A 23410-nucleotide genomic window follows, 5' to 3' on the forward strand; every position below is an offset into this window, starting at 1 on the left:
GGGGAACACTCGATCGTCCACGCACAAGACGAGAGAGGCGAGACAGGCGGCGGCCTGAGATGCTGCAACTGGACGACCTTGAGACTTTTGAGGACGTCGAGGTTGAAGAGCTCATGAGGCTGCTGACGACAACGAGGTTTTGAGACATTTATACCAGGCGTTGTGGGATAGAATGGGTGGATGGATGGGCATGGGGGGTAATCATGTAAGGTCTGGATTGACCTAAGTTTGGGATCTGTATAGAATTATGATTGGTAACGGAGACAAGAGTTAGTAGTGCACGCAGCTACGAAGGAACGAAATGGAAAGGGGGATCAAGCTTCGATGCCAGAGTTTTCAGGACGCCTATCCCTCCGACTCATCTCATCTCATCTATCACATCTCCTAGTGTCAACTGATCATTTCACTCATGAGCGCCTCGTACTGACGAGACATTTCTAGTTCCGAGCTTACACGGACCCCTTGAACAACTCAGGATCAATGGAACCTCCATCGGTTCCCCCACCACCTCCACCTCCCCCGCCGCTGAACATCCCTCCTTCTAGGGCGAGACTCCAACTAGCGGCTCGATTGGCGATGCATCAGAAGAACAACCAAGCACAATCATCTGGAAATTTCAGTAACGACGATGATGACGATGACGAGAACCCTACAGATCCATTTGCCGATACAGAAGAGGACTTTGACGATGATGATCAGACGCAAGGTGATGAAAGGGGCGCATGGTGGCGAGACGTGGTGAGGGATCGTGGAGGAAAACCAGACGGAAATGAATCAGACGACGAGCGTGACGACGACGACGATGATGAGTTTGGAGACTTCGCCATGCCGGAAGACGACGCTCAAAATGTTATAAGACCTCAGCCTGTGAATCCTGCAAAGGAGGGCTCGGCTTCAACGAGGGGATTGAGTGGATTATGGCCGTTTGGACTGTCAAAGGCGGAGAAGGAAAAGGAGGGGAGTAGACAGGCGGCTGAGGAGGAGAAGGATGATGAAGTCAAGGCTGTGGAAGTTAAGGAGGCGAAGAGACGAACGAGTATTGAGGATCCTGATGATGATGAGGTTGTGGTTTAGATACCTGGGGTGGAGGGTTAATGGTGTACGATATGATATAGGAATTGCTATGGGTTATGTGTATGTAGAATTGCATCAAGACAGTTGTTTCAATACGCGGTGTGTCTTGTATGGAGTTAAGTAGTCTTTGGATGTCGTGGATGGTTGAGATGCTGCTTCTTTGTGGGGGGTTCGCTTTCCAGGAACGTAAACACCTTTCTCTCAATTGCTCAGTGCCATTACAGTCTCTCGATCTAGCTCTCAGCAAGATTAATAATACACCCAGAATGTTGAGCTTGGGAGGATTGCATCCCCTGAATCATAGCTGAACTCTCAGGCGCTTAGACATGACCCCGTCCTAGGGAGCAAGAAAACTTCTGACATTAAGCCAAGGTGCCAAAATAAAACTCATACAAAGGCCTGCTAAACTTAGCTACATCTTTTTGTCACTTAGGATAAAAGGTCTTACTCCCTGAGGCCCGTGTCCAACGGAGTCTGAAGTGTGAGCACTAAACCGCCCCAGCTCATCTCGCTTATAGCCTTATCTCGCTTGTTACCGAGGACTCCCGTCTCGGAAACACGGGAAGTCCTTGTTTGAAGGGAATCATACTCCGTATTTGACAATTATTTTAGTCTTTATCTCGGGGACGGATGAGGGTTTGATAGTTTGTTTTATGTATAGAGCGGGAGAGAAGACGGGATGAGGAGGGCAGGGTGTTTAGGGAAAAGTTTAATGTGATGTGTTTAATCTCGGTAAGTTCGCCCTGCAGATCTGGACCAAAGTTCTCTTTTTTCTTTTGGATATCGCTAAACTTCTGCAAGGGCTACAAGGTAAGGATCTGATAATAATAGGTACAAGGTGTCGGTTAGATGTATCAGGTCAGAGTGTAAGACTTGCAGATGCGAGGGTGACAAGTAGAGCGGTCAATGGAGTGAAAGGGGAAAACTTGCGATAATGGATTTTGGGGGTCAATCCTTCAATGTGATGCTATGACGAACTCTAACAAAGTTTGGAGTTCAGACCTGAGGGTATCGGCCGTATTAATGGAAGAGTAACATCGTTGTGAACATCAGTATTTTATTCTGTCAACTTGAAACAACTTAATTCATTTCTCTAGCTTTTTCATTATATGTTGACTCAATCTCGATGATTATCAAAGCCAAGTAAATACGAACAGACACGCATTGCGGCACGTCATGGCGTGGTAATAGAGTATTAATCATGGTCTCAATTCGCTATGGCGTTGAGTCGCGGGTACTTAGTGCCTCTCGTTGAGCTGGGCGGATCTGGGGTAGCTTGTACAAAAGGCAGTTTGGGGGCTATGAGTTGGAGACAGGATGGAGGGCATGTCATAGAATTGATGGTCTTAAAACAAGAGAAGATAACTATGTTGCATCTTCAATTCACTTCCTGATGTGTTTTTGAGTGCATCATCACAATGTCTCTCCAAAGACCAAGCCAACCAAGGCTCATCACCGACTTCTCCCACGACTCGCCCGGCCAACTCATAGAAGCGATAGCCTCAACACTCTCGATATCCCCCAATGACATTCTTCTCTTTGATTCATTCACCGAACTAGGCGGCGATGAAGAAACAGCCGAGCTCGTCCGTCAAGCATGTCAAAGCAAAGGTGTCGATGTTAAACGCGACGACATAATGGCGTGTCAGACGTTGGCCGAGCTTCAGACAAGATGTACCCCGAAGTCTAGGTCTGACTCGGTAGACTCTTATTCTTCCTCCTCAAGTGGTAGCGGAAGCGCTGGGGGAAACAGTAGGGGGGTTAGTGCTGGGGGTGGTAGGGCTGCAGGGGGAACCTCAGCAGTGGACCCTAATTTGGAGAGCTTACTACAGTCATTTCCCAGCGTCAGCAGCGTCTGCATGGTCTGGCCCAGAGCAGGCCCATTCGACGGCCAACTCGTTGCTCTTATTAAGATCGACTCTAGCCTCCAGAGCAGTAGTAAATCTCTACCTATCGACTTCGTTAGAGACGAGATTTCTTCACTTCGCATGGCCGTGCAGCATCCCCAGATATGGATTCCTACCGACTTTGACTTTGCTGACAAACGTGGCTTGCAAACATGGGTGCAGAACATGGACGAGATTACCTACAAGGAGGTCATGAAGCTTCAGATTCCTACGCGACGACGGGTGCTGAGGAGGGAGATGTCCAAGGTGGGGAGTGAGGATTTGGAGGTGTTTCCTCTGAGTCCGATGCAGCGGGTTTATTTTCAGGGTCTCGCAGACAGTGAGAGATGGACGAAAGGGCTCTTGGTTAGGGTTAAAGGCGGTGCGGAACCGGCTGATGTCGACGCTGCGATTGAAGCCATCGTCGCTAGGCATGATATGCTCAGAGCAAGATTCGTCAAGGAGAATGTGTGGATGCAGTGTGTTCTTCCCAAGGGCACGAATTCTTACAGTCTTTCGCATCATGTTGATGTTAGTGAGGATGAGATACTCACGCTCATCAACGAAACCGAAGATGCGATTGATCCGTTCGGTGGACCGGTTTTTGCGGCCATGTATATTCATAACCAGGACAAGCAGATGCTATATCTCGTGGCGCACCAACTCATCCTCGATTCACTTTCCTGGAGGATTATACTCAGCGATTTGGAGGAGTTACTGCAAAAGGGCACGCTTTTGTCGGAGGGCAGTGTGTCATTTGAGCGGTGGATTGAGTATCATGGCCATGAGATGGAGCAGAGGTTGTTTGAGCCGACACTTCCGTTTGATGTTTTCTCTGCGAATCTGGAGTATTGGGATTTGGATCAGGGAGCGAATACCTACGGAAACTCAGACCGGTTATCTTTTCAGCTCACGGCGGAACAGGCATATTCTCTCGAACAATCATCGGCTCAGGTCTTGAGAACAGATTCGGCAGATGTTATACTCGCTGCACTGCTCCTTTCATTCTGTCAGGTCTTTCCCGATAGAATCCTACCGACGTTATGGAAGCAGGAAAATGGACGGGGTGCTTCAGAAGGCGACTTGAACATCCTGGAAACGGTCGGATGGTTCGCTTCACTATGCCCCATCGGTGTGTCTGTTGATTCAGAGACAGATTTGATCGAGGTCATCACTTTGATCAAGGATACGAGGAGAAACATTCCAAGATCAGGCGTTCCATTCTTCAATTCTGAATTTTCAACATCTCAAGGCGCAGCGATGAACATCCCCCTCGAAATCATCTTCAACACAATCGACACCGCGAAACAACTCCAGCGAAAGAATGGATTGTTGGAACCTATCTCCATCCCCGGCCAAACAAGCTATTTCAAATCTACCATTGGTTCCGACATTGGAAGGATCGCTCTTTTCGAGGTCTCAGCGATGATGGATAATTCTGGAGGTCAGATTGATGTGGTGTTCAACAAAACTTGCAAATTCCAGGACAAGATCCAAACATGGATCCAAGTCTTTGAGTACCAACTCCTCGAAGCAATTACGAAACTCGAATCACACGAGCCGCAACTTACACTCTCCGATATTCCCTTGCTTCAATCTTCATATCAAGCTCTTGAGAGACTCACGTCAGATCGAAGGATTAACGCAAAAGACATTGAAACGATACAGCCCATCACACCAGCACAGCAAGAACTCCTCATCGCACAATCCCAAAACAGCGAGTCTTTCCACGTTCATGTTTCTTACGAACTCACCGGCTTGAATCACATCATCGATGTTACGAGATTATGTGAAGCGTGGGAAGTCATCGTTGCAAACACACCTGCTCTGAGGAGTATTTTCATCGACGCTGTTTCAAGAGAGGGGCTATTTGATCAAGTTGTGCTGAAGAAAATCTCACCGAATATTTTATTCATTGAGACTATGGACCCGAGAGAAGCGATTGGGACGTTGCCGGGCTTGAATATGGGGTTTGGTGAGCCAAGACATAGACTCTCGGTGTGTTATAATCCTGAGGGGATGATGGTCAGGCTTGACGCTAGTCAGGCACTCTGCGATGTAAGTCCCTATTCACAAACTATGGGTGAATGCTAATGGGTTTAGTTACCGAGTCTTCATCTTTTGGTAGCGGAACTAAGCCGTGTGTACTCCGGTCAAGATCCTCAGGACAATTCAGCGCTTCATAACACATATCTTCACCAAATCGCTTCCATCGACACGGCTTATAGTCTTGAAGTTTGGAAAACGAGCCTTTCCTACGCGAGACCATGTATCTTCCCACCCCTCTCAACAACCACAAAGGACACTTTCCACGCCGTCCCTTTTGATCTCGATATTCCAACGATGCAAATGCGCATGTTCTGCCAACAGAATCAAGTACACGCCCAAGCTGTCTTCCAGCTCGCATGGGCTCTCGTCTTACGTGCCTTTGTAGGCATGGACGCCGTTACATTTGGATATCAATTCTCTGCGCGCGACGAACAACTCCTCTGTGGGATTGAAGAACTTGTGGGGAGTTTTGCGACCATTTTACCGTGTTGGATTGAACTTCCGCCTTCTGCTTCTTTGAGACAATGTCTCGCTATCGCGGGAGAAGGGTATTCTAATGCTAGGAAGCATGATAATCTCACCATGTCTGAAGTTCAGCATGCGTTGGGGCTCAAGGATAAGAGCTTGTTCAACACTTGTCTTTACTTCCATGAGGAGAACAATCTCGTCGCGGGCGATGAGTTGATAACCACGCCTTTGACATCTGGGCGGAAGACAGATTGCGATGTGTCGCTTACGCTTATGTTTATCAACGATCGATTACACGTCAACTTCACATCCCGGCATCTTTCAACTTCTCAGATCCAGAGTGTTATGAACAGTTTTCACTCAGCCTTGACGCAAATCCTCACAACATTTGAGAAATGCATCGCGGAAATAGACCTTCTTACAGATAGGGACTACGCCCAACTCGTAGTTCAAGACTGGACCACCCAATCTCAAAAGATCTCTTCGTGTCTCCACGACGTGATTCTTCAACATAGTCTTCTTCGTCCAGACGCAGAAGCTATATGCTCATGGGACGGCGACATAACATACGCCCAACTGTCAACGCTCGTCTCACGCCTAAAAACGTACCTCGTCAATCTCGGCGTCGGGCCAGGAACTATAGTCCCTGTCGTTCTTGAAAAGAATCACTGGGCTCCGGTTATAATCCTAGCTGTTCTCTCAACCGGTGCTTCCTTTGCAGCGTTGGATTCGCAGGATGCTAGTACGGTGAAATCGACTATTGATTACCTCAATCCTCATATCGTTCTGGCGACTGAGACGGCTTGGAAGGATCTGAGCTCGTTGGCTATTAATCTGGTCATTGTGAATGATACCTTCTTTGCGATGCTAACGCCGTATCTTTCGACGATGGGGCAAGAGGCAAGTCCTGACCATGCAGCGTGTATATTCGTCACGCCCAAGAAACCGAGGAGTATTTTCTTCACGCATGCGTCGTTACTGTCTGCGTTCTTTGCACAAGGACCGGCGTTAAAGCTCAACAGTGACAGTCGTGTTCTTCAACTCTCAGCCTTCAACGTCGATATCTCCCTTGTGGAAATTCTTGGGACGTTGGTTCACGGTGGTTGTGTCTGTATTCCTTCACCGCACGAAAGAATCAACGATATCGCTGGTGCGATGGCTCGAATGGATGTTACGTGGTCGTACATGACGAGTCTTATCGCGAGGAGCATTCATCCCGATTCAGTACCGAGTTTACGAACGTTGTGTTTTCGTACGAGAAAACTTGATCCTGATACGTACATGCCGTGGCTGGAAGATCATGATATTCTTCTTGCGTACGGCGCACCGGATATTTGTCCGCTCGGTATTTCAGTCACGGAAGTTGAGAAGGATAACAGTCTGAATGTCATTCCACCGCCGGTCACAGGTCGTTTTTGGGTTCTTAATCCTGATAATCCTAAGAAACTCATGCCTGTCGGTGCCATTGGTGAATTGGCGATTGACAGTCCTCTCGTCACGCCTCATCGTTTTGCACTGGATAAACCACTCGTTGCGCCGGATCCTATGGAGGGTGATCGGCATAGACCTCGATATCTGAAAACAGGACATCGTGTTCGATATCTCGACGATGGAAACGTTCAATTCATTTCTAGCGTTCGCGACGAAGTAAGAGTCGGAGGTCTAATGGTCGACGTCGCTCAAGTTGAACAACTCCTCCGTCGTTGTCTAGGCCAAGGAATCGATGTAGTCGTTGACTCCGTCACAATGCGCGACTCAGGGCCTTTACTAGCTGCGTTTCTTCAACTCGGTCACGCTATGCAACCTAACGAGAATCTTCACACCCTTGCCCCTGAGACTAGAGAACGAACGTACATCGCTAAGAAGATGTTTGAAACGTCCCTCGAGAACCCAACGTCGAACACCCCCCGTCTTCCACGACACTCTATCCCCGCAGTGTTCATACCCATTAGAGCATTTCCAATGTCAACGTCTCTAAAAGTCAACCGGCGAAAACTCCAACGCAGCGTCGCTAACCTCTCAACTCACGATGTTCTGCTTATGTCGCACGTTCCTAACCCAGGAGAAATCCAACGTGTGACTCTCTCGCAAAAACCCCTGCCCTTAACAGGCCCAGAAGAAGCAATGCGAGAAATGTGGGCAAACACACTTGGGATTTCTGTATCAGCTGTGAAAGGCTCAAGTACCTTTTCATCAGTCGGTGGGAATAAATACCTCGCTGCTCACCTCGTCATCACAGCTCGCAAGGGGGGTGTTTATATCTCACTATCTGATCTTTTGGATGAACGGTCACTTACCGAGATATGTCGCTCTGCTGAGTCTTCTACGAGAAAACTCTCAGCTAGAAAACAGGTTGCGAGAAAGATTGATACGAAATTCGTCAAGGAAGTTATAGCACCGCAGCTTGGAGTGTCTTCACCAGACGTCCTCGACTTCACTGAAGCGTCCTCGCAACAAGTTCGCGCTCTCGAACTAGGAATGTTTCCAAGCCGTGCAGATATAATCTGTCTTGCTCTTCGTTTCAACGGTCCCATCGATGCATCGCGTCTCGAAACAGCGTGCAAGGCCCTGAGCGATATGCACGCCATTCTCAACGTAGCGTTTATTTCGCACTTGCATGCCGTGTATCAAGTCCATTGCGCTTCTTTCAAACCACCATTCTCGACGATTCCCTGTACTACAGGCTCTCTAGAGGAGGTTACTCAGAATCTCATCAAGGAGCATCAAACTCTGCCTTTTGATCCAACGACACCTGTTACGAGCTTTGCATTCTTAAATGCAGAGCAACAAGGCTGTTTGGTTATTCGTCTAAGTCAATCGCAAATCGACGATGTAGCAGCTCATTTGCTCGTTCACGAACTTACATCTCTTTACGAAGGAGACGATATGACTGATGTACCGAGATCTTCGTATCTTGACTACACGCGCGCTTCGCGAGTAACGCGTGCTCAAGGTTTAGAATACTGGAATGTTCAACTTGAGAATGCAAAAATGACAAAGATCATCGCTCACACACGCCCTGTTCCTCCAGCGTCTCTGTCTGAGATTCGAACGATAAAACATACAACTTCTCTAGGCCATTTATCCTCCTACGGAATGACCCCCGAAGCAGCGCTAAAAGCATCATGGGCCATCGTCCTGTCTACACTCTCATCCTCCCACGACGTTCTCTTTGGTGAAGTAATCCACACTTCAAACCCTGATATAGTCGGCCCTATGACAAACATCCTTCCTGTACGGGTTCAATTCCCTTCCAGTCACAGTACACCTCTCGATCTCATGAACTGCATCCAACTTCAGCGCCAATCACACTCTCGCTTCGAAACATTCGGGTTTCAAGAACTCATTAACAAATGCACCAACTGGCGCGCTTGCACACGCTTTAGCACCGTCGTTCAACATCATATCCCTGGACCGCACGATGGATCGTCGACGATGAATATCGACGGTGCGACGTTTACGTATAGGATGGTAGAAGCGTGGACGAGGGACTTTCCAGATCTTTTTGTAAGATCGAGCATCGAAGCGAATGATCGTGTTGTTCTGGAAATTAAGTACTCTGAGGAACGACTTACTACGGCGTTTGTCCAAGGTTGTTTGAGTTTGCTTGTTGCAGCGTGGGAGACTATTACGCATCCTGAGACGATTCATCAACCGATGGTTCATTCGTCAGATGAGATTTCGAGATCACAGAGGCAGACTCCTTTACCTGCGAAACAACCTCCTCAGGGACCGCCCGTTGAATCTCTTGATTCATCTCAACGAAAGGATCTTCAAGTTTCTATTGTCAAGGCCTGGGACAAGGTTATAAAACCTTCTTCCACAAACATCCCAAAGGATAGAATCCCCACGACACCGTTCTACGCTATCTCAGGGTGCATTCTTCCCGCATACACCCTCACGGCTGAACTCAACAACGTTCTCCCCGTCAGCATCACACTAGAAGATGTTTTAGCCCATCCAAGCATGCACTCTCAACTCGAGCTCGTAACACGACTTCTCCCTCCCAAGTCAGACTCTACATCCTTACTGCGACCAAAGTCAAAATCCGGTCCTGAACGCTCAACGACAACAGCACTTCGCAACGGGCTACGAAATCTCAAGAACAGAAATAGTATGCTAAGTCTAAAGAGCAGCTGGATCAAGAACAAGCGCCCTTCAACGGCTCATTCAGACGATGAACCCGTCCCGGTTATCCCAGAGACAGTACCAGAAGCACCCGTTCAAGTCCTATCCCCCATCCCAACAATCGTCATTCCGGAGATTGGGTCTTCAGATACACCTGTTAGTCCAAGCGGTCCAATGTATGAACTCGACGGTGGCCCTGTTCTCGGTGATAGACGAAGTAGTGGAGGATCATCATGGACAACTGTTGAAGAGGGAAGTCTGATGAGCCCAGTAAGCCCAGTTAGTCCAGGACGGAGGGTGTCGACATGGGGAAGTATGTTTGAACTACCCATGAGAGGATTGTCACCATTTGGAAACAGATCGCCGAGATGAACACTCATTGTGATTTTTTATGTTGTGCTATGCCTGTTGAGGCTGATGGATAATGATGATAATGTCTTATTTCTTAGTTTTGATAATATGTAAATAATAATGAAGGATACCCATGCTCAAGGCAAGAAAACCTGTGACCTATATCCAAAGTGACAAAAAGACTTGGGTAAGTTTGATACAACTGAGTAGTTATTTTTGGCACCTTAGCTGAAGGTCAGAAGTTTTCTTGCTCCCCCAAGGCCATTGAACCAACTCCAGCTCGCTTATGTGAACGCCAATACCCATGGCTCTGAGTCCAAATTGCAGACTTGACCGAACTGATTCAACTGACACCATGCTACTCCCCAGCTTAACTATATCACATACCAAACACCAAAACTTGCAAACAAATTGTCCTTGGCTACAACCTCTTGGTTTTTTATACAATATCTGTCCCAACAGACAACCTCTATGTCAATGCAACCGGGGTATATAAATCTTCCAGGTAATTCAAAAATGTCCCAATACAAAAAATGCACGCTCAAATCCCATATACATTGCGCCAAATCATCTCATCATGATGCCCCGGTCGAGGCGGCTAGTGGAATTCACCCACCCGAGGACCGAAGTAATCCGTGCCCTCGAGAGGTTGAAGAGGACAGGCGTCGTCCTCGCATCCTACGTAGCCGACTGTGTTGCCCCACCAGTTGAACTCGGTGCCTTCAAGCTGAAGGGAGAAGAAGATGATGATGCCTGCAATGGCGATGCCGCAGGACCAAGCTGCAGAGAGCACGAAGTTGTACTGCAATTGTTAGTATTGACTTTGATGAATCTGTGAGGTAAACTTACTTTAGACCACAAGCCGAGGTAGCGCGACTTGAGATAAATCCAGGAAAAGTACGCAATGGGTACCGAAGGCCAGACATACGACATGTTGTAAGGTGCCCAAACAATACCTCCATACATGATAGCCACGGGGTGAATCTGTCTTGTCCAAGTCCAGTTGGGGAACCTGTTGTTGATAGCCCAAACAGCCAGAACAACCACAACACCCAGAGGGAAACCAATCAAGACTTCAGTGTAAAGACCATTCTTTCCAAAGATCTTGCTGGGTCCAACAGTACCCCAGAGAACGGAAGCAGTAAAGAATGTGTTGACACTAGGGCAAGTCATCTTCCACCGGGCATCCTCGGTGCAGACCCCTTCGATCTGGGTCATCTGGAAGTTGAGAACACCAACGCAAACAAAGGTGCTGATGAAAGTAGCGATGATCTGGGCGAAGAAAGTGTGTCGAGGAGGAATCTTGACATAGTGAGCAAGCTTAAGATCGTTGGAGAACATGACAGCGTGGGCGCAAGTGACGTAGCCGAAAGACTTGAAGTAGTTCATGGCCAGGGCATTGCCTTCAACGAAGGAACCTCCAATGAACTCGGCAAGAACTGTAAGAGTGACCTCGATACCAGTCATGGCCTTGATGATACCGACGGGAATGACAAACACAAGGCAAAGTGCAAGGCCGTAGAAGATGACACCAGGTGAAGTGTGAGTGTCCCAACCAGCGATACCAGAGATACCAAATGCAATAGCGCAAACAAGGCAAACCATGTACCACCATTCGGGAACTTCGCGGTACGCCTTCATAAGACGAGTGTGAACGTCGAGATCATGAACCTCCTCGGCACGCTTTGACTTTCTCCTCATGCTGTTGAAAAGACCCTTGAAGCCGGTAACAATTTCGCGTCGATGGAACAGAAGAGCATAGGTAAGGGTCGAAGTGTAGATGCCAAAGAAGAAGATGTAGATAACAACGTTTCCAGCGCCCAAGAAGGGGGGAGAGTAGTCGGCGTATTTCTCGGCGTCGAAGAGTCCTCGGTCGTTGATAGCTCGAGTGACGTTGTACAGCTCGCCCCAGCGATCGTAGACACGGTTGGTGTTGATGGGAAGGTATCCAGTGTTGTAGATGTTGGAGTACCAGAGGCCGAGAACCACCCACATGGAGATGAAAGCGCCAACAAATCGGTTGAAAGTGCTGAAGAAAGGAACCATGAGAGGGTCAGCAGAATCCCAGAGGAGAACGTTCCAATCCCATGTCGGGAATGGGTTGATGCCAAGACCATTGTTGAAACCGGTGATGGTGTTGAGGTCACGGTTGTAGGGATCAATCCAGGACATCCAGCTGAAGTTGGAGAGCGAGGTCCAGATGTAGTTAGGGAACCAAAACCAGACAAACATAGCACCGAACATGACATAAAAGAACTTGATACGAGAAACGCGCCAAATCTTGGCAAAGGGACCCTGGACCGGGGAGTTGTTGTCGGTATGGAAAGCCGAGTTCAGCGCAATAGTAACCAAAGACGCAGGCCAAACGCAGTACGAGGGATAAACAAGGAAGCGACGGCAAACACCAGCCATTCCATAGCCGATGAAGTTGGTGCTCAGCGCGATCAAAATCTGGTAGGCAAAGTGGGAGGCATATGGCTGGTTGAAGTACTGAGGCAGGTACTGAACCCAGATGATCAAGTTGGTGTAGGGAGTGTTGTACGCAACGTTGGCCATGATAGTGATAAGCATATGCTCCTTCTTGGAAAAGGGACCTGGGTTGAGGGAATGGCGCACACCGAAGAGAGTGATGCCATAGTCAGGAAGCCACCTTTCGAAACCTTTGCCAATTGGATACGAGAGCAACTGAGCGACATTGGCCATGATGCGAATGGCAGGTTGGCGAATATCGAAAAGCTGATTGGTGAAAGCAAGAAGCATTGAAAAGACAAGACCGATTGTCCAACTTCGAATGGTTGATGAAGGGATGGAAGTATCATCCTTGTTCTCGACGACGGCACGAACTTCGGCGTAGGGGCTGTTATTTGTGATGAGAGCAGCCTCGAGTTTCATCTCCTGCACCAGACTCTCGTGCTTCTCGGGGTTCGTAAAGAGTTCATCGTTCTCGAGGAAGGCCTTGATCTTCTGGATAACCACGAGTGGAAAGTTGGGATCCTTCTCGTGGATGCGATAAACGCGAGCCATTATGTGGCGCACATCTTCGAGCGTGTACTTTGAGGCCAGTTCGCGAGCCTCGAGTAGGTCATCTTCGGTAACGTGAAGGTCCTGCTCGGTGGTTTGGAAGTCGGGCATGTCATCCTGATCGTAGGAGAAAGACTGTTGAGGTCCTATGTGTCAGTCTAATCGGTCCGCAGTAGGTTTGGTCGAAATGATGCAAGTAGCGCAAAGCAACGCAATGTAACTAGACTCACCTCGTCAAACTCGGATGATGAATCGCTGGCGACATTGTGCTGAGCCGGAGGCAATGGGTCAAGAGGGATCTCTTGAGCCACGCCTGTGGAAACCCTCTTTTCGTTGTCGGCCATGGCCAAAGGCCTCCTTTAGGCAATGGATCTTGAATTCCACCAATCTCAATAGCCGTACCAAAGTCCCTCGACCTGCGGTCGCTCTTTATGCGTCTTTAGTCGATTGCGCGAACGGAAGAATTGACTTGGGCGATGGGTATGGCCAAGCGACGAACGTTGATGCGGTAATTCGAATCGTGTCAAGGAACTCGAAGTGTTCGTGATGGTGCTATTGAGGCGATTGTGGTGGTTGACAAGAACGAAAGAGTGACGAGATGGCGCGACGGAACAAGGCTCGCAGGTGAATGAGAACGGCGGGAGTCGGTATTGAATACGTTTACCACGGGCGAAGTGAGTGGTAAAAGCAGGTATTCTAGCGTAGTCAAGGCAAGGCCTGTTGCGTGGGTGGTCGGATCGAGAGTCGAGTCGAGTCTAGACGAGTGGAACAAGGTACGCGTGGCGCTACCGTCGGTAGATAACTCTCAGCTGGGGAGGGAGTTTACTGCAGGTATCGCGAAAGGAAGGGGAATACCCAGCAGAGAAAAGCGAAGCGAAGCCAGAATGAGGAGAAGCCCGTGAAGGTACGAAAGACGTGACGAGAAAAAGAGGAGGAGAAGATCGGAGTCCGGCAAAGGGCCAAGTCAAGTGTGAGGGAGGGTGAGCGAAATGGAAATGACGGGATGGACGAGATTCGCAAAGCAATTGGAAGCAAGCAAGGGCCCTGAAGTGAAAGAGAGTTACAGTGAGAAGAGACGGGGAGCGTAGGGGAGTGGCGGGACCTGGACAGACGCAAGACAGGGCAGGTCAGGATTTTCGGTGGAGAATTGGCAGACCATAAATGGAGTCTGATTGGTTTGGAGAGACACGAGCCGGGGGCTTGGGCTTGCAAAGAACCCCCAAAAAAAGGCTCGGGCTCGGAACTAGGGAGCCGTAGTCCAAAAGCAAGCAACCCAACGGCAAAGACGGCAGAAGATACTTGCCGCGGATATCACTGAGGGCCTCCATAACAAGTATCCGTACCTGTTGAGCTGATCCAGCACTTAGCACCTCAGGCAGGGCAATGTCTCTGGTCTCTACCATAGTATTGTCTTGGCTCTACTGTATCTACTGTCCACTGTGTCCATTCTATTCCTTGATCTCGAAAGACAAGACAAGACAGACTTGGCAATGACTACGAATGAGGCGGGAGGAATCAGTCACTACCCCTTGGCTCCTAGTTGGTCCCCTTCTCCATGTCTTGGCGCTATCGTCAAAGTGGAACAGCCACCACCACCACAACCTGCAAACTACACGGCCACTCCGTTGATGATGACTGAATAGGAACAATCTCAGGTAATATATTATCTCGGATATTCATATATTCAGTTGGTGATATCCCATCTTTATCATTGTATATCTGGACATGTTTGTTGTTGTGTCGTGGTTGAATGATATCTCAGGTACGTACCTCCTCGGAACTGACGGCACGGCTACCGGCCTGTTTCGTCTCGGCGCTGTCCTCTCACTTCTGCTGCTCTCACAGTGATTGTCGCTCTCTGTCTCTCTCACGCCGATTACCCGACCTCAAGCCACTCAAGGAAATCTACAGTTTCCTTTCCACTTGTAACATTAACGAAACATGCCCCTTGATCCCTCATTGGCCTCTTCGCACTGATCATCAACAGCTTCAAAAGAACACGGGTCTCGGCACGACTTGAATTGTTTGTTCACAACTGTCGTGATTGTGTGGGGTGGGATTCAATGTGAGGTACGAGCTGCATTTTACGTCCATGGATGGTGCTGTACGACCACGGCACACCAAGGCCATGCCGACTGACATGACAGTATTCTTGGCGATAGTCATCCAAGACCTGGTTGTAGATCTTTTAGTGTGCTGACACATCAACATTGGATCCAATTGTCAATTGAGCTGACTCATGGGGTATAGGGTGGGTAGGTTTGTCCAACTTCACATCACTCAACCACTCGTGCATTGAACACCATCAATTACACAAAGAGTCAGAAGACTAATATTAAGCTTGTGTCCAAGATGTTGTTTTTGGTTGTCAGAGGAATTCTTATTTTGATGGGGCATTCTGTACAGTGTTGTAAGTACCGAGATCAACACTCTTCGACACTATTGCACTGTATGAGTACGAGATGATATCAGGGATCATGGCATCAAGACACTTCCACATATCCTAAAAGACAGAACTCCTCTCAAGAATGATACTACATGTGCTTCTAATTGTCGCGTGCATAAGTCGAGCCGCAATCAGCCATAAGCCCTTGAATAGTTCTCAAGTCAACGTGAAGTATGGGTAAAGTACCATAAATACCCAGTGTATGGCATCAGAAGAAAGATCAAACGCCGCAAGAAATGACTATAATATGTCCCAGAAAGAATATCGGAAACAAGAGACCTTGGTATTAAACCAGAAGCAACACTCAGGCAAATTTAGGATAACTTGTGCAAGTTTAGGACACCTATTCCATAATAGCGCATGCGCATGTTCTTTGACTTTCGTCTTTCGCCTATGATCAAATATCAAGTTAAAACAAATACAAGGAGATTAATTATTAGTCTATCAGTCTATATTCCCATATACCTAGTCCCGCTTATACCTAACAAGATGATCAAAACCCTTGAAACTCCTTCAAAAGACACATCGCCTCGTCCCTCAAAGCGAGTTCAAGATACCGTCAATGTTGGCAAAGGACAGTAGCTTATTCGTCTCATACCAGACCTTATCCGTAAAGGCCTTGCCCTCCTGGGTATACAAGAATTTGGTATAACTAAGAAAACTGGTTAGTCATCGGTTATGCCGAGAACTCATGGGCTTGAACTTACTGGTGAATTCTCCAATCCATGATATAAGATCCATGGCTCTCCTTTCCCATAACAACACCAGCTTGTACAAATGTACTGGCTCCATTCTTGATGCTTCGAGCAGTAAGCCAGTTGACTAATGCGAGGATATATCTAACCACGATATTACCCTGATCTCGTGTCAAGCTGGTTCCACCGACCAGTCCAGGATCAACCAGGTTGACGATCACATCCTCCGCTTTGACGCGCTCAGCTAGCTTGACGATCCAGAAGTGTGCGAGGGCTTTGGTTCTGGAGTATGAAGGAAGGGGGTTTGCGCCGGAAGAGAAAAAGGCTTCTTTGTCGTAAAAGTCCAGAACATTCTCGTCTTTGGCGTTGGGGAACTCGGCCATTAGAGCTGTGCCTGAGTTGACGATCGTGAGATGTCCTGGTTGACCGGCCGGAGCTTTCTGCTTGAGTGTGGGAAGAAGTAGGGTCGCGAGAAGAACGGTAGAGAGGTAGTTGACCTGGAACGAAGTCTCGTGGCCCTCAGGACTGAGTTCAAACTTCGTCATTTGTATACCAGCGTTGAGAATGACAAGATCAATACGATCAAGAGTCTCGCACTTTTTTGCAAAGTCTTGAACGCTCTTGTATGAGGTCATGTCGACCTGCCAGACGAGGATCTCGGCACTGGGATACTTGGCGCGGAGGGTAGCTGCGGCAGCTTCACCCTTGGAGAGACTTCGGACGGCGATGATGAGACGCTTGAGGTTCATGGAGAGGAACTGCTCTGCGGCGCCATAGCCAATGCCGGTGTTTGCGCCGGTGATGATGATGGTGCTGTCTGAGAGGGAGATATCCTTGGGGATGGGGACGGGCTTGGTGATTTGGGAGCGGAAGAAACGATAGTCGTCTGGGGTGAGTTCAAGAGATTTGGGAGCCATTGTGTAGATATTGAATGTGGACGGTGGGGAAAGCTTGAATAAAAGTGATGATAGTTGGTTGGTATTGTTGTCTTATTATTGTAAGAGCTGATGATTGTATTGATTGTGATGTTCTGAACATGATCAACGATGTGGACATCCATCTCTTTTATGTCTTTTACAACTACACTAAGCATCGCGATATCAAACCGCATATTCGCGAATGAGCCGAAAAGGAAAACAGTTCTCAATTCTATGATGTCTTGAGTGGCATTGCACGACACCGTTGACGACAACATCTCTGCGACAGAGTGTGATTGGGAACCGCTTTAGGAAAGCAATAGATTGCACGCCAACAGTTTATCTCTGGAAGGGTCGAAGGAAGCATGCATTTGCGGGCCTCCTTGGACTTCTCTGCATCTTATTCGACGTTCGGACAGGCCCTCAATGCCCGAGACCGTTGGCTTTGGTATGATGAAGGAAGCGGGGCAGATGCATCTCGGACGAACATTAGGGCGAGAGGTAGGCAAAATACAGGCGTCAGTGAGCGAGAGACCTCTGTTGCGGAAGTGACGCCGTTATTCTGTCATAATTCTTAGCCAGCGATCGGCTTTAAGCTCAATCGCCAAACCGACACTAAGCCCTGTGCTCTAACCAAAATAGGAAAACAATCGTGTCTTGGCAAGACGATGCTGACAGCTCCCCCCAAGCTCGATTGCTTTCCGTAAAGAGTTAACAATCTCATCTCGTCTCAACCCAACTCAACTCTCTACTCATCACTCTAAGCTTCATTCAGCGTTTTGTGAAGCCATCGAAGTTATCGGTCTGAAAGAGTGTACCCTTGCATTATCTCAGAGTCATCATGCTAGAGCCCTTCTTACAACCAGTCCCCGTTCCGGAATCACTTCCAGTGCGGGCTAAGCCACGAACTCGAAAGCCTCGTCAACAGGGCCGTGAGTTACCCTTGAACCACAGATTACTAACAAAACTTGATATAAACAAGTACTGACTAAGTACAGCTAAAAAGTTCGAGTTCGTCTCTTCAGACCCAGTGGGCAAACCAGCACCTGAATCTCGCAAGTTCATCCGCAGCCATGTAATGCGCGGCAAGAATACAAAAAAGTCACCTCCAAAACATCCAACACTCGACGTTAGAGTCGATGCACTCCCCGGAGCTGATGACGATGTGGAGGAGCTAGATCGCCCTGCACCCCTGGCGATCACTCGCTGCACAGATGCCATGTGGACTGTTGGCCATACGCATGCTCGCCAAGACAGAGCTTGGGTTGAGTCGCCTTCTCTTATGGTGCAACTAGTCAAGCCCCCGCCTGATTTGGATCTTTTTACTTTTGCTACGCCCCTTGATAAAGACTCCAGGTATTATATTTATAGATGTACGGTTTTCACTCTGTTATACGTGATGCAGCTAATGTTGTAGTCCTTACTACCATCAAGGAGACACTGTACCCTGCAGAATGGTGTTTCGATGCCGACACCGAGAAGGTATGCTGGTTCCGCTGGCTGCTGGAAGACCCAGCCTACCTTCACTGCATCTGCTTCATGGTCAGCGCCTTTCAAGACCTTATCAATATGCAGTCATTACTTGGGCGTGGGAAATACGAGAGTGGATGGGGCAGAGAGTTCTCAGCATCAACACGGAATCGTCTTCGACATACCATCAAACTCCTACAAGAAAGGCCGCAAGACCCAGCCAAACAACTCGAGGATGCAACTACAGCGACCATCATATCGCTGGCTATGATGGCTGATGCGATGGAGGATGCCCAGGCTTTTGAAGCTCACTCTAATGGCCTACGGCGGATTGTCAAGATGAGAGGTGGCCTGCAAGGATACACCCATAATCGACAATTACAGATCAAGCTCTGTCGGTGAGTTCCACCCCCCAGTCCAGTATTGACTACACTAATACTACGGCAGCGTCGACCTCGGATGGTCCATAAGAAACGGATGCAAACCCGAAATCTACAGTGGCAAACCAGCATGGGAACCTCTCTTAGAAGCCTTCGGAACCGTAGCCTGCTCCTTCGAGATCCAAGAACCATCCCTGAACTTCATGAACGTCTACTACACATGGGACTGGAGATTACAAAATACTTTTAAAGATCTTCGCGACTTTTCCGCGCTGGCTAATAAACTCTCGCCTCAAGCGCAGAAGCTCAAACCTGAAGCATTCCAGGAGATTATGTTGTCAATACAGTATCGACTTTTACAACTTGACTTTTCGCAAGATCCAGCGCCGATTCAAGAGGCCTTGCGGATTGGTCTTCTTGCTTACGAGTCAACCATTTTCTTGCAGATTCAGGGCACGAAACTAAAGTCCGACTCGTTCAGTCGACAGTTTCGCGATGCCATCCAGGCAACGCCGGTGCAAGGAGAGGCGACGGCCAACATCAAGCTTTGGCTTCTTCTGGTTGGGTCTATCATGGTCTATGATAGTAGTGAAGATTGGCTTGTGCAATCGATAAACAGTTTGACTGGCCGACAGAGCTGGGAGGAGGTGCGGGAGCGTGTGAGAGAGGTTATGTGGATTGATGTCATTCATGATGTCCCTGGTCGGAAGGCTTTTGAAGCGACGCAAACATATAGATGAAGTGTCAGCGCAGCTAGACAAAGGTTGCCTATGCAAGCCTCCGTCTCTCGGTCAGCCTCAAAGATACTATGAATAACAGAAGCTTTGGTTAGCTCTATGCTGTAACGCAAATTTGACGGCATGCTGTCCGTGGAGCAAACGAAGGGCTATGCCCCAGGTCGGGCTGGGCTGTCACTTCAAAGACTCAGGTAATCGCTCAGCCCGGAGTCGCATCAAGACGAATACGGTGAAAGAAGAATTTCCCTCTCATGTCAAGGAAACGATGGAATGGTAGGTTCGTCAAAGAGCCTGCCTCAAAATAGGTGAAGGTTGATGGGAACATGCACTTCAACAAACCAGATGCACGCAAAAGCCATGCCCAACAGCCTCAGCCTACCTGAGATCGTTCGCAAGAGTCATTTCACTGATGGACGCTGAAATACTGTTGGTTGCTGTGTGCTATAATCTTCAGTACATTTGCGCCACTGTTCTTTGTTCTCTGGATAGAAGCATGGAGCTATGGACAATTTTCGCCTTTAATGCCGCAGCTTGCTACATTTACGCAGCTGCCCGCGACGACATATCACAATCTTGCTGCCTCATTCTTCACCTTATGTGTCTAATTCTTTATTTCTTGCTGTTGAGCCCAGCTGGACCTTCAAAGCCAGGCTTTCATCTGGCGGTGAATGTCTACAAACAAAGAAACGGCGGTATTCCTTCCAGTAGTTTGGATATGTGTAGTTAGTATGAGATATATCATTCACTTGATATCTAAGGAAAGCAATTCTGAGAAGTATAAATACCCAGTCTACGATCCTCAACTCACCTTCCTCAACACAACTTCCTCTTTTCAACAGCCAAGCCAAGAACAAGAACAACCCCAACAGACCACTCTCACAACTTCCTCCTTCAGCACACAGTCAAGAACAAACCAACTCAACTTTTCGTACCACGAACTCACACAAGTCACTACATAACCATCGCCATCATGTCTAACTACTCCTCCTCCGACAAGACTCCCGCCAACAATGCCGCCTCCCCTTCAGAGACCCTCTACAACAACAAAAACCCCATTCGCTTCGCCCCCCGCGGCACTCAAAACTCCATCAACGACGGCATCGTCGTTCTTGACCCGCGCCCCGTCCAGCAGTGGCAGCTGGACGCGGCCTCAGCCCGGGCAGAGGGCACCGCCAACAACCTAGAGACTCGCCTCGACAGCACGACTACTGCTCAGCTTGAACTCAACAGCGAGATCGCGCTCCTCCGTTACGAGGTAGACGGTATGTTTGACTTGCAGAAGAAGGACTTGGAGAAGGCACGACGGTTTCGTAATCGTGCCTTGTTCTTCTGTGTTTTGTCCGGGTGTCTCTGGTTTTTGGTCTGTCAGCGTGATGTCAAGGAGTGTTGAGCTTTTCGATTTGGATTACAACGACCTTTTCTAAGGCTTGCGGCGGTAAAGGGAGGAAGGACTGGAGAGCACATGGGATGAAGGGATCGGAAGATGTGGTAGGTCTAGATGGGCATGAATGGATGGGACGGATATTGCTTGAGCCGCTGCATTTGAGCCTTTCAGTTTGTTTGAGATTGGGAATCACAGACGGTTGGGTATTCAGATTGCATAAATATATCCTGGGTTGTGATAATCTTTACAGTTCATCTTGTTCTAACCACCTCCGATTTGCCTCAGGAGTGAGTAGCTGCCTATCTCTCGTCGTGACAAGACAGGCTCAGGAGGTCCTGTTAGGATATGAGGTGCTCATATATCCGCCCAGAGCTCGCCTCTAGCACACAAGTCATAAATTACAAGTTTACGAGAAAGAGATGGAGATATTTATGCGACCGAGTTTACCGGTCGAACATAACCAGCTTGGATCTTACCGGCAACATAGTTGGAGCAATGCGGTGCTTCTTTAGTATCGCTACCCAGTCAAAGAGCACCTCTATTCGACAAAAAAAGTTTCAATTTTCGAATCATTCTACCATACTAGAACCCTTGACACTTAAATCTTATCGAGATGTGGCTGAGTCCCCTCTGTAGGTTCTGGCATTGGACCTGTGACTCTACATAAATGCCTGAACTGACTGTTATGCTGGGTGAGATGCCAGAACTATCTACTCGTACTTAAATGATCACATACCAAGACGATCCACGAAGCAGCAGTGGCGATTTCAAGACGGTGTATTCTCTCATTGTCTTCGGAATCTTGATGGACCACGATCTTGTCGTCAAGAGACCACTAGGCTGCCTCTATTGAAGCTCAATGAGAGCCTCTTCTCACTCAAGACATAGGCCATCTCGTGCCATAAGGATTGAACATCTTGGGTTTTCTGAGGGAGCCGGTGCTTAGATAGGTAGTGTTACTCATGCTTTTCCATGTCGAGGCTATGAGACCCCCCATTCACAGCAATGCCCAGTTGGCTATGTACTATGTAGCCTTTTCTAGCCATAATAAAGACATACGAGTGAACAACTTTGACTTCTAGCTTCATCTAATCAGCGAATGATACTCTGAAGGAAGTAAAACGGCGTTACGTCAAGAGTCTGTCTCTGACATTCAGACTGAATGTGATGTTGAGCAACTCAAGTCATTTGTATTAAGATAACAGTTGATCATTAGGTACTGAGACTTCTAATTACGGTGTTCTACTCTGCATGGACTCACAACCGGTCTCTCCCATCACTGCCCCATCAATAGCGTGCGTATGGAACTGGGTCTTAAGAGAGATGGCATCACCCTTCGACTTGGAAGCTGTAACTATTGATAGAAAGCGGCTTGGTTAACGCTCAAGTCCCTAGACTGTTCAATCTTCTTTGACGTTGACAATCTGATCGTCTTCACATGCATACGACAACCAACAGCATAGCTTATGGTTATGGAGGCTGTGCTTCTCGTGAGCTGTTTCTTCAGCCTTGATGGTTAGTGCTCCGTAGCATCCGGACAACATCTCAAGGGCTGGAAGGGAGTGGTCTTGTTGTGCATGGAAGCATAACACATGGGAGGACGATCTCAATAAGAAGAGTGCAAGCATGCGCTGGCGATGAGCAATGAGTCAAGGAAATGGGAGGGGACAGTTACCTCTGCCATCGCCGTTAGATACCATCATCGTGACTTACATGGCCATTATTACCCGGGACCACAACACTCAAGAAATCCAATATCAACACTGCTTCCTACAAGTTCTATCTCTCACACATTACCTCAACTACCCTATTTAGTCATAACTTGAACCTCAAACACCTCGCGTAGTAAGTCCTTCCAGAACCAGTATCATCATTGCTTATCCCTCAATCCTCCGAACCATGCATATCAGCGCGACCCGACAGTTTGGTAATAAACGGCCCGTTTACAAGGCAAATTTCCCCCCTTCTGCAACCACATTGGAAAAGAATACCCGTCCTTTCCGTGCCCTATTCTGCCTAAACCTCCGAAATACAGGTGAAACGAGGACAATGACACTCTTGTGATTGCCATTGGTACGGTCCTTGTTGATCAATATCCATTCACGTGCGTAAGTTATCTCTTCAACGGCGGTCATTACTGTTTCTGATAGAGTCCTTCAAGGCTAGCCCTACCGAGCTGCATCATGTCGTTTTAAAATGCTCCGGAGCTATATAGCTGCTGTCTATAATTCGGAGATGATCTACCTGTGGGTTGTAATGCCCCGGTGGATTCATGACGTTCTCCCATGCTTGGCCTTGCTTGTAAGGGTGAGTGATTATGTCAAAAGTCCGTCCCTTGTCCTGCCTTACCGCCTGGCCCGAAACCTGAAGTTCGATCGCAAGAACACCCCCACAAGCTAAAAAG

The 23410-nt window shown here is 48.2% G+C and overlaps 6 protein-coding genes across 6 annotated transcripts; 4 read left to right on the forward strand and 2 right to left on the reverse strand.

Annotated features, from left to right (window-relative positions):
* Positions 1-480: 480 nt before the first annotated feature.
* On the forward strand, positions 481-1074 carry BKA55DRAFT_688278 (uncharacterized protein; the record flags this gene model as incomplete). The annotated part of the gene is made up of 1 exon (XM_046199182.1): positions 481-1074. The coding sequence occupies one exon, from the start codon at positions 481-483 to the stop codon at positions 1072-1074; it is 594 nt and encodes a 197-aa protein (XP_046050829.1).
* Positions 1075-2854: 1780 nt separating this feature from the next.
* BKA55DRAFT_563676 (uncharacterized protein) lies at positions 2855-10037 on the forward strand. Its single transcript, XM_046192422.1, has 2 exons — positions 2855-5018; positions 5064-10037. The coding sequence occupies exons 1-2, from the start codon at positions 2934-2936 to the stop codon at positions 9975-9977; spliced, it is 6999 nt and encodes a 2332-aa protein (XP_046050830.1). The 5' UTR covers positions 2855-2933; the 3' UTR covers positions 9978-10037.
* A 466-nt stretch (positions 10038-10503) lies between these two features.
* On the reverse strand, positions 10504-13443 carry BKA55DRAFT_311834 (OPT oligopeptide transporter protein-domain-containing protein). The gene is made up of 2 exons (XM_046185638.1): positions 10806-13443; positions 10504-10758 (listed from the first exon to the last, which is right to left on the reverse strand). The coding sequence occupies exons 1-2, from the start codon at positions 13086-13088 to the stop codon at positions 10555-10557; spliced, it is 2487 nt and encodes an 828-aa protein (XP_046050831.1). The 5' UTR covers positions 13089-13443; the 3' UTR covers positions 10504-10554.
* Positions 13444-15960: 2517 nt separating this feature from the next.
* BKA55DRAFT_537681 (uncharacterized protein) lies at positions 15961-17035 on the reverse strand (the record flags this gene model as incomplete). The annotated part of the gene is made up of 2 exons (XM_046189943.1): positions 15961-16075; positions 16131-17035. The coding sequence occupies 2 exons, from the start codon at positions 17033-17035 to the stop codon at positions 15961-15963; spliced, it is 1020 nt and encodes a 339-aa protein (XP_046050832.1).
* Positions 17036-17876: 841 nt separating this feature from the next.
* BKA55DRAFT_507971 (uncharacterized protein) lies at positions 17877-19625 on the forward strand (the record flags this gene model as incomplete). The annotated part of the gene is made up of 4 exons (XM_046187380.1): positions 17877-17967; positions 18034-18408; positions 18453-18903; positions 18953-19625. 4 exons carry the CDS (start codon positions 17877-17879, stop codon positions 19623-19625), a joined length of 1590 nt encoding a protein of 529 aa, XP_046050833.1.
* Positions 19626-20471: 846 nt separating this feature from the next.
* BKA55DRAFT_311941 (uncharacterized protein) lies at positions 20472-21272 on the forward strand. The gene has a single exon (XM_046185639.1). It carries the CDS (start codon positions 20593-20595, stop codon positions 21010-21012), a length of 420 nt encoding a protein of 139 aa, XP_046050834.1. The 5' UTR covers positions 20472-20592; the 3' UTR covers positions 21013-21272.
* Positions 21273-23410: the final 2138 nt, after the last annotated feature.

The sequence above is a fragment of the Fusarium redolens genome, assembly GCF_020744475.1.
Source record: "Fusarium redolens strain MPI-CAGE-AT-0023 chromosome Unknown BKA55scaffold_6, whole genome shotgun sequence".
Classification (NCBI taxonomy): domain Eukaryota; kingdom Fungi; phylum Ascomycota; class Sordariomycetes; order Hypocreales; family Nectriaceae; genus Fusarium; species Fusarium redolens.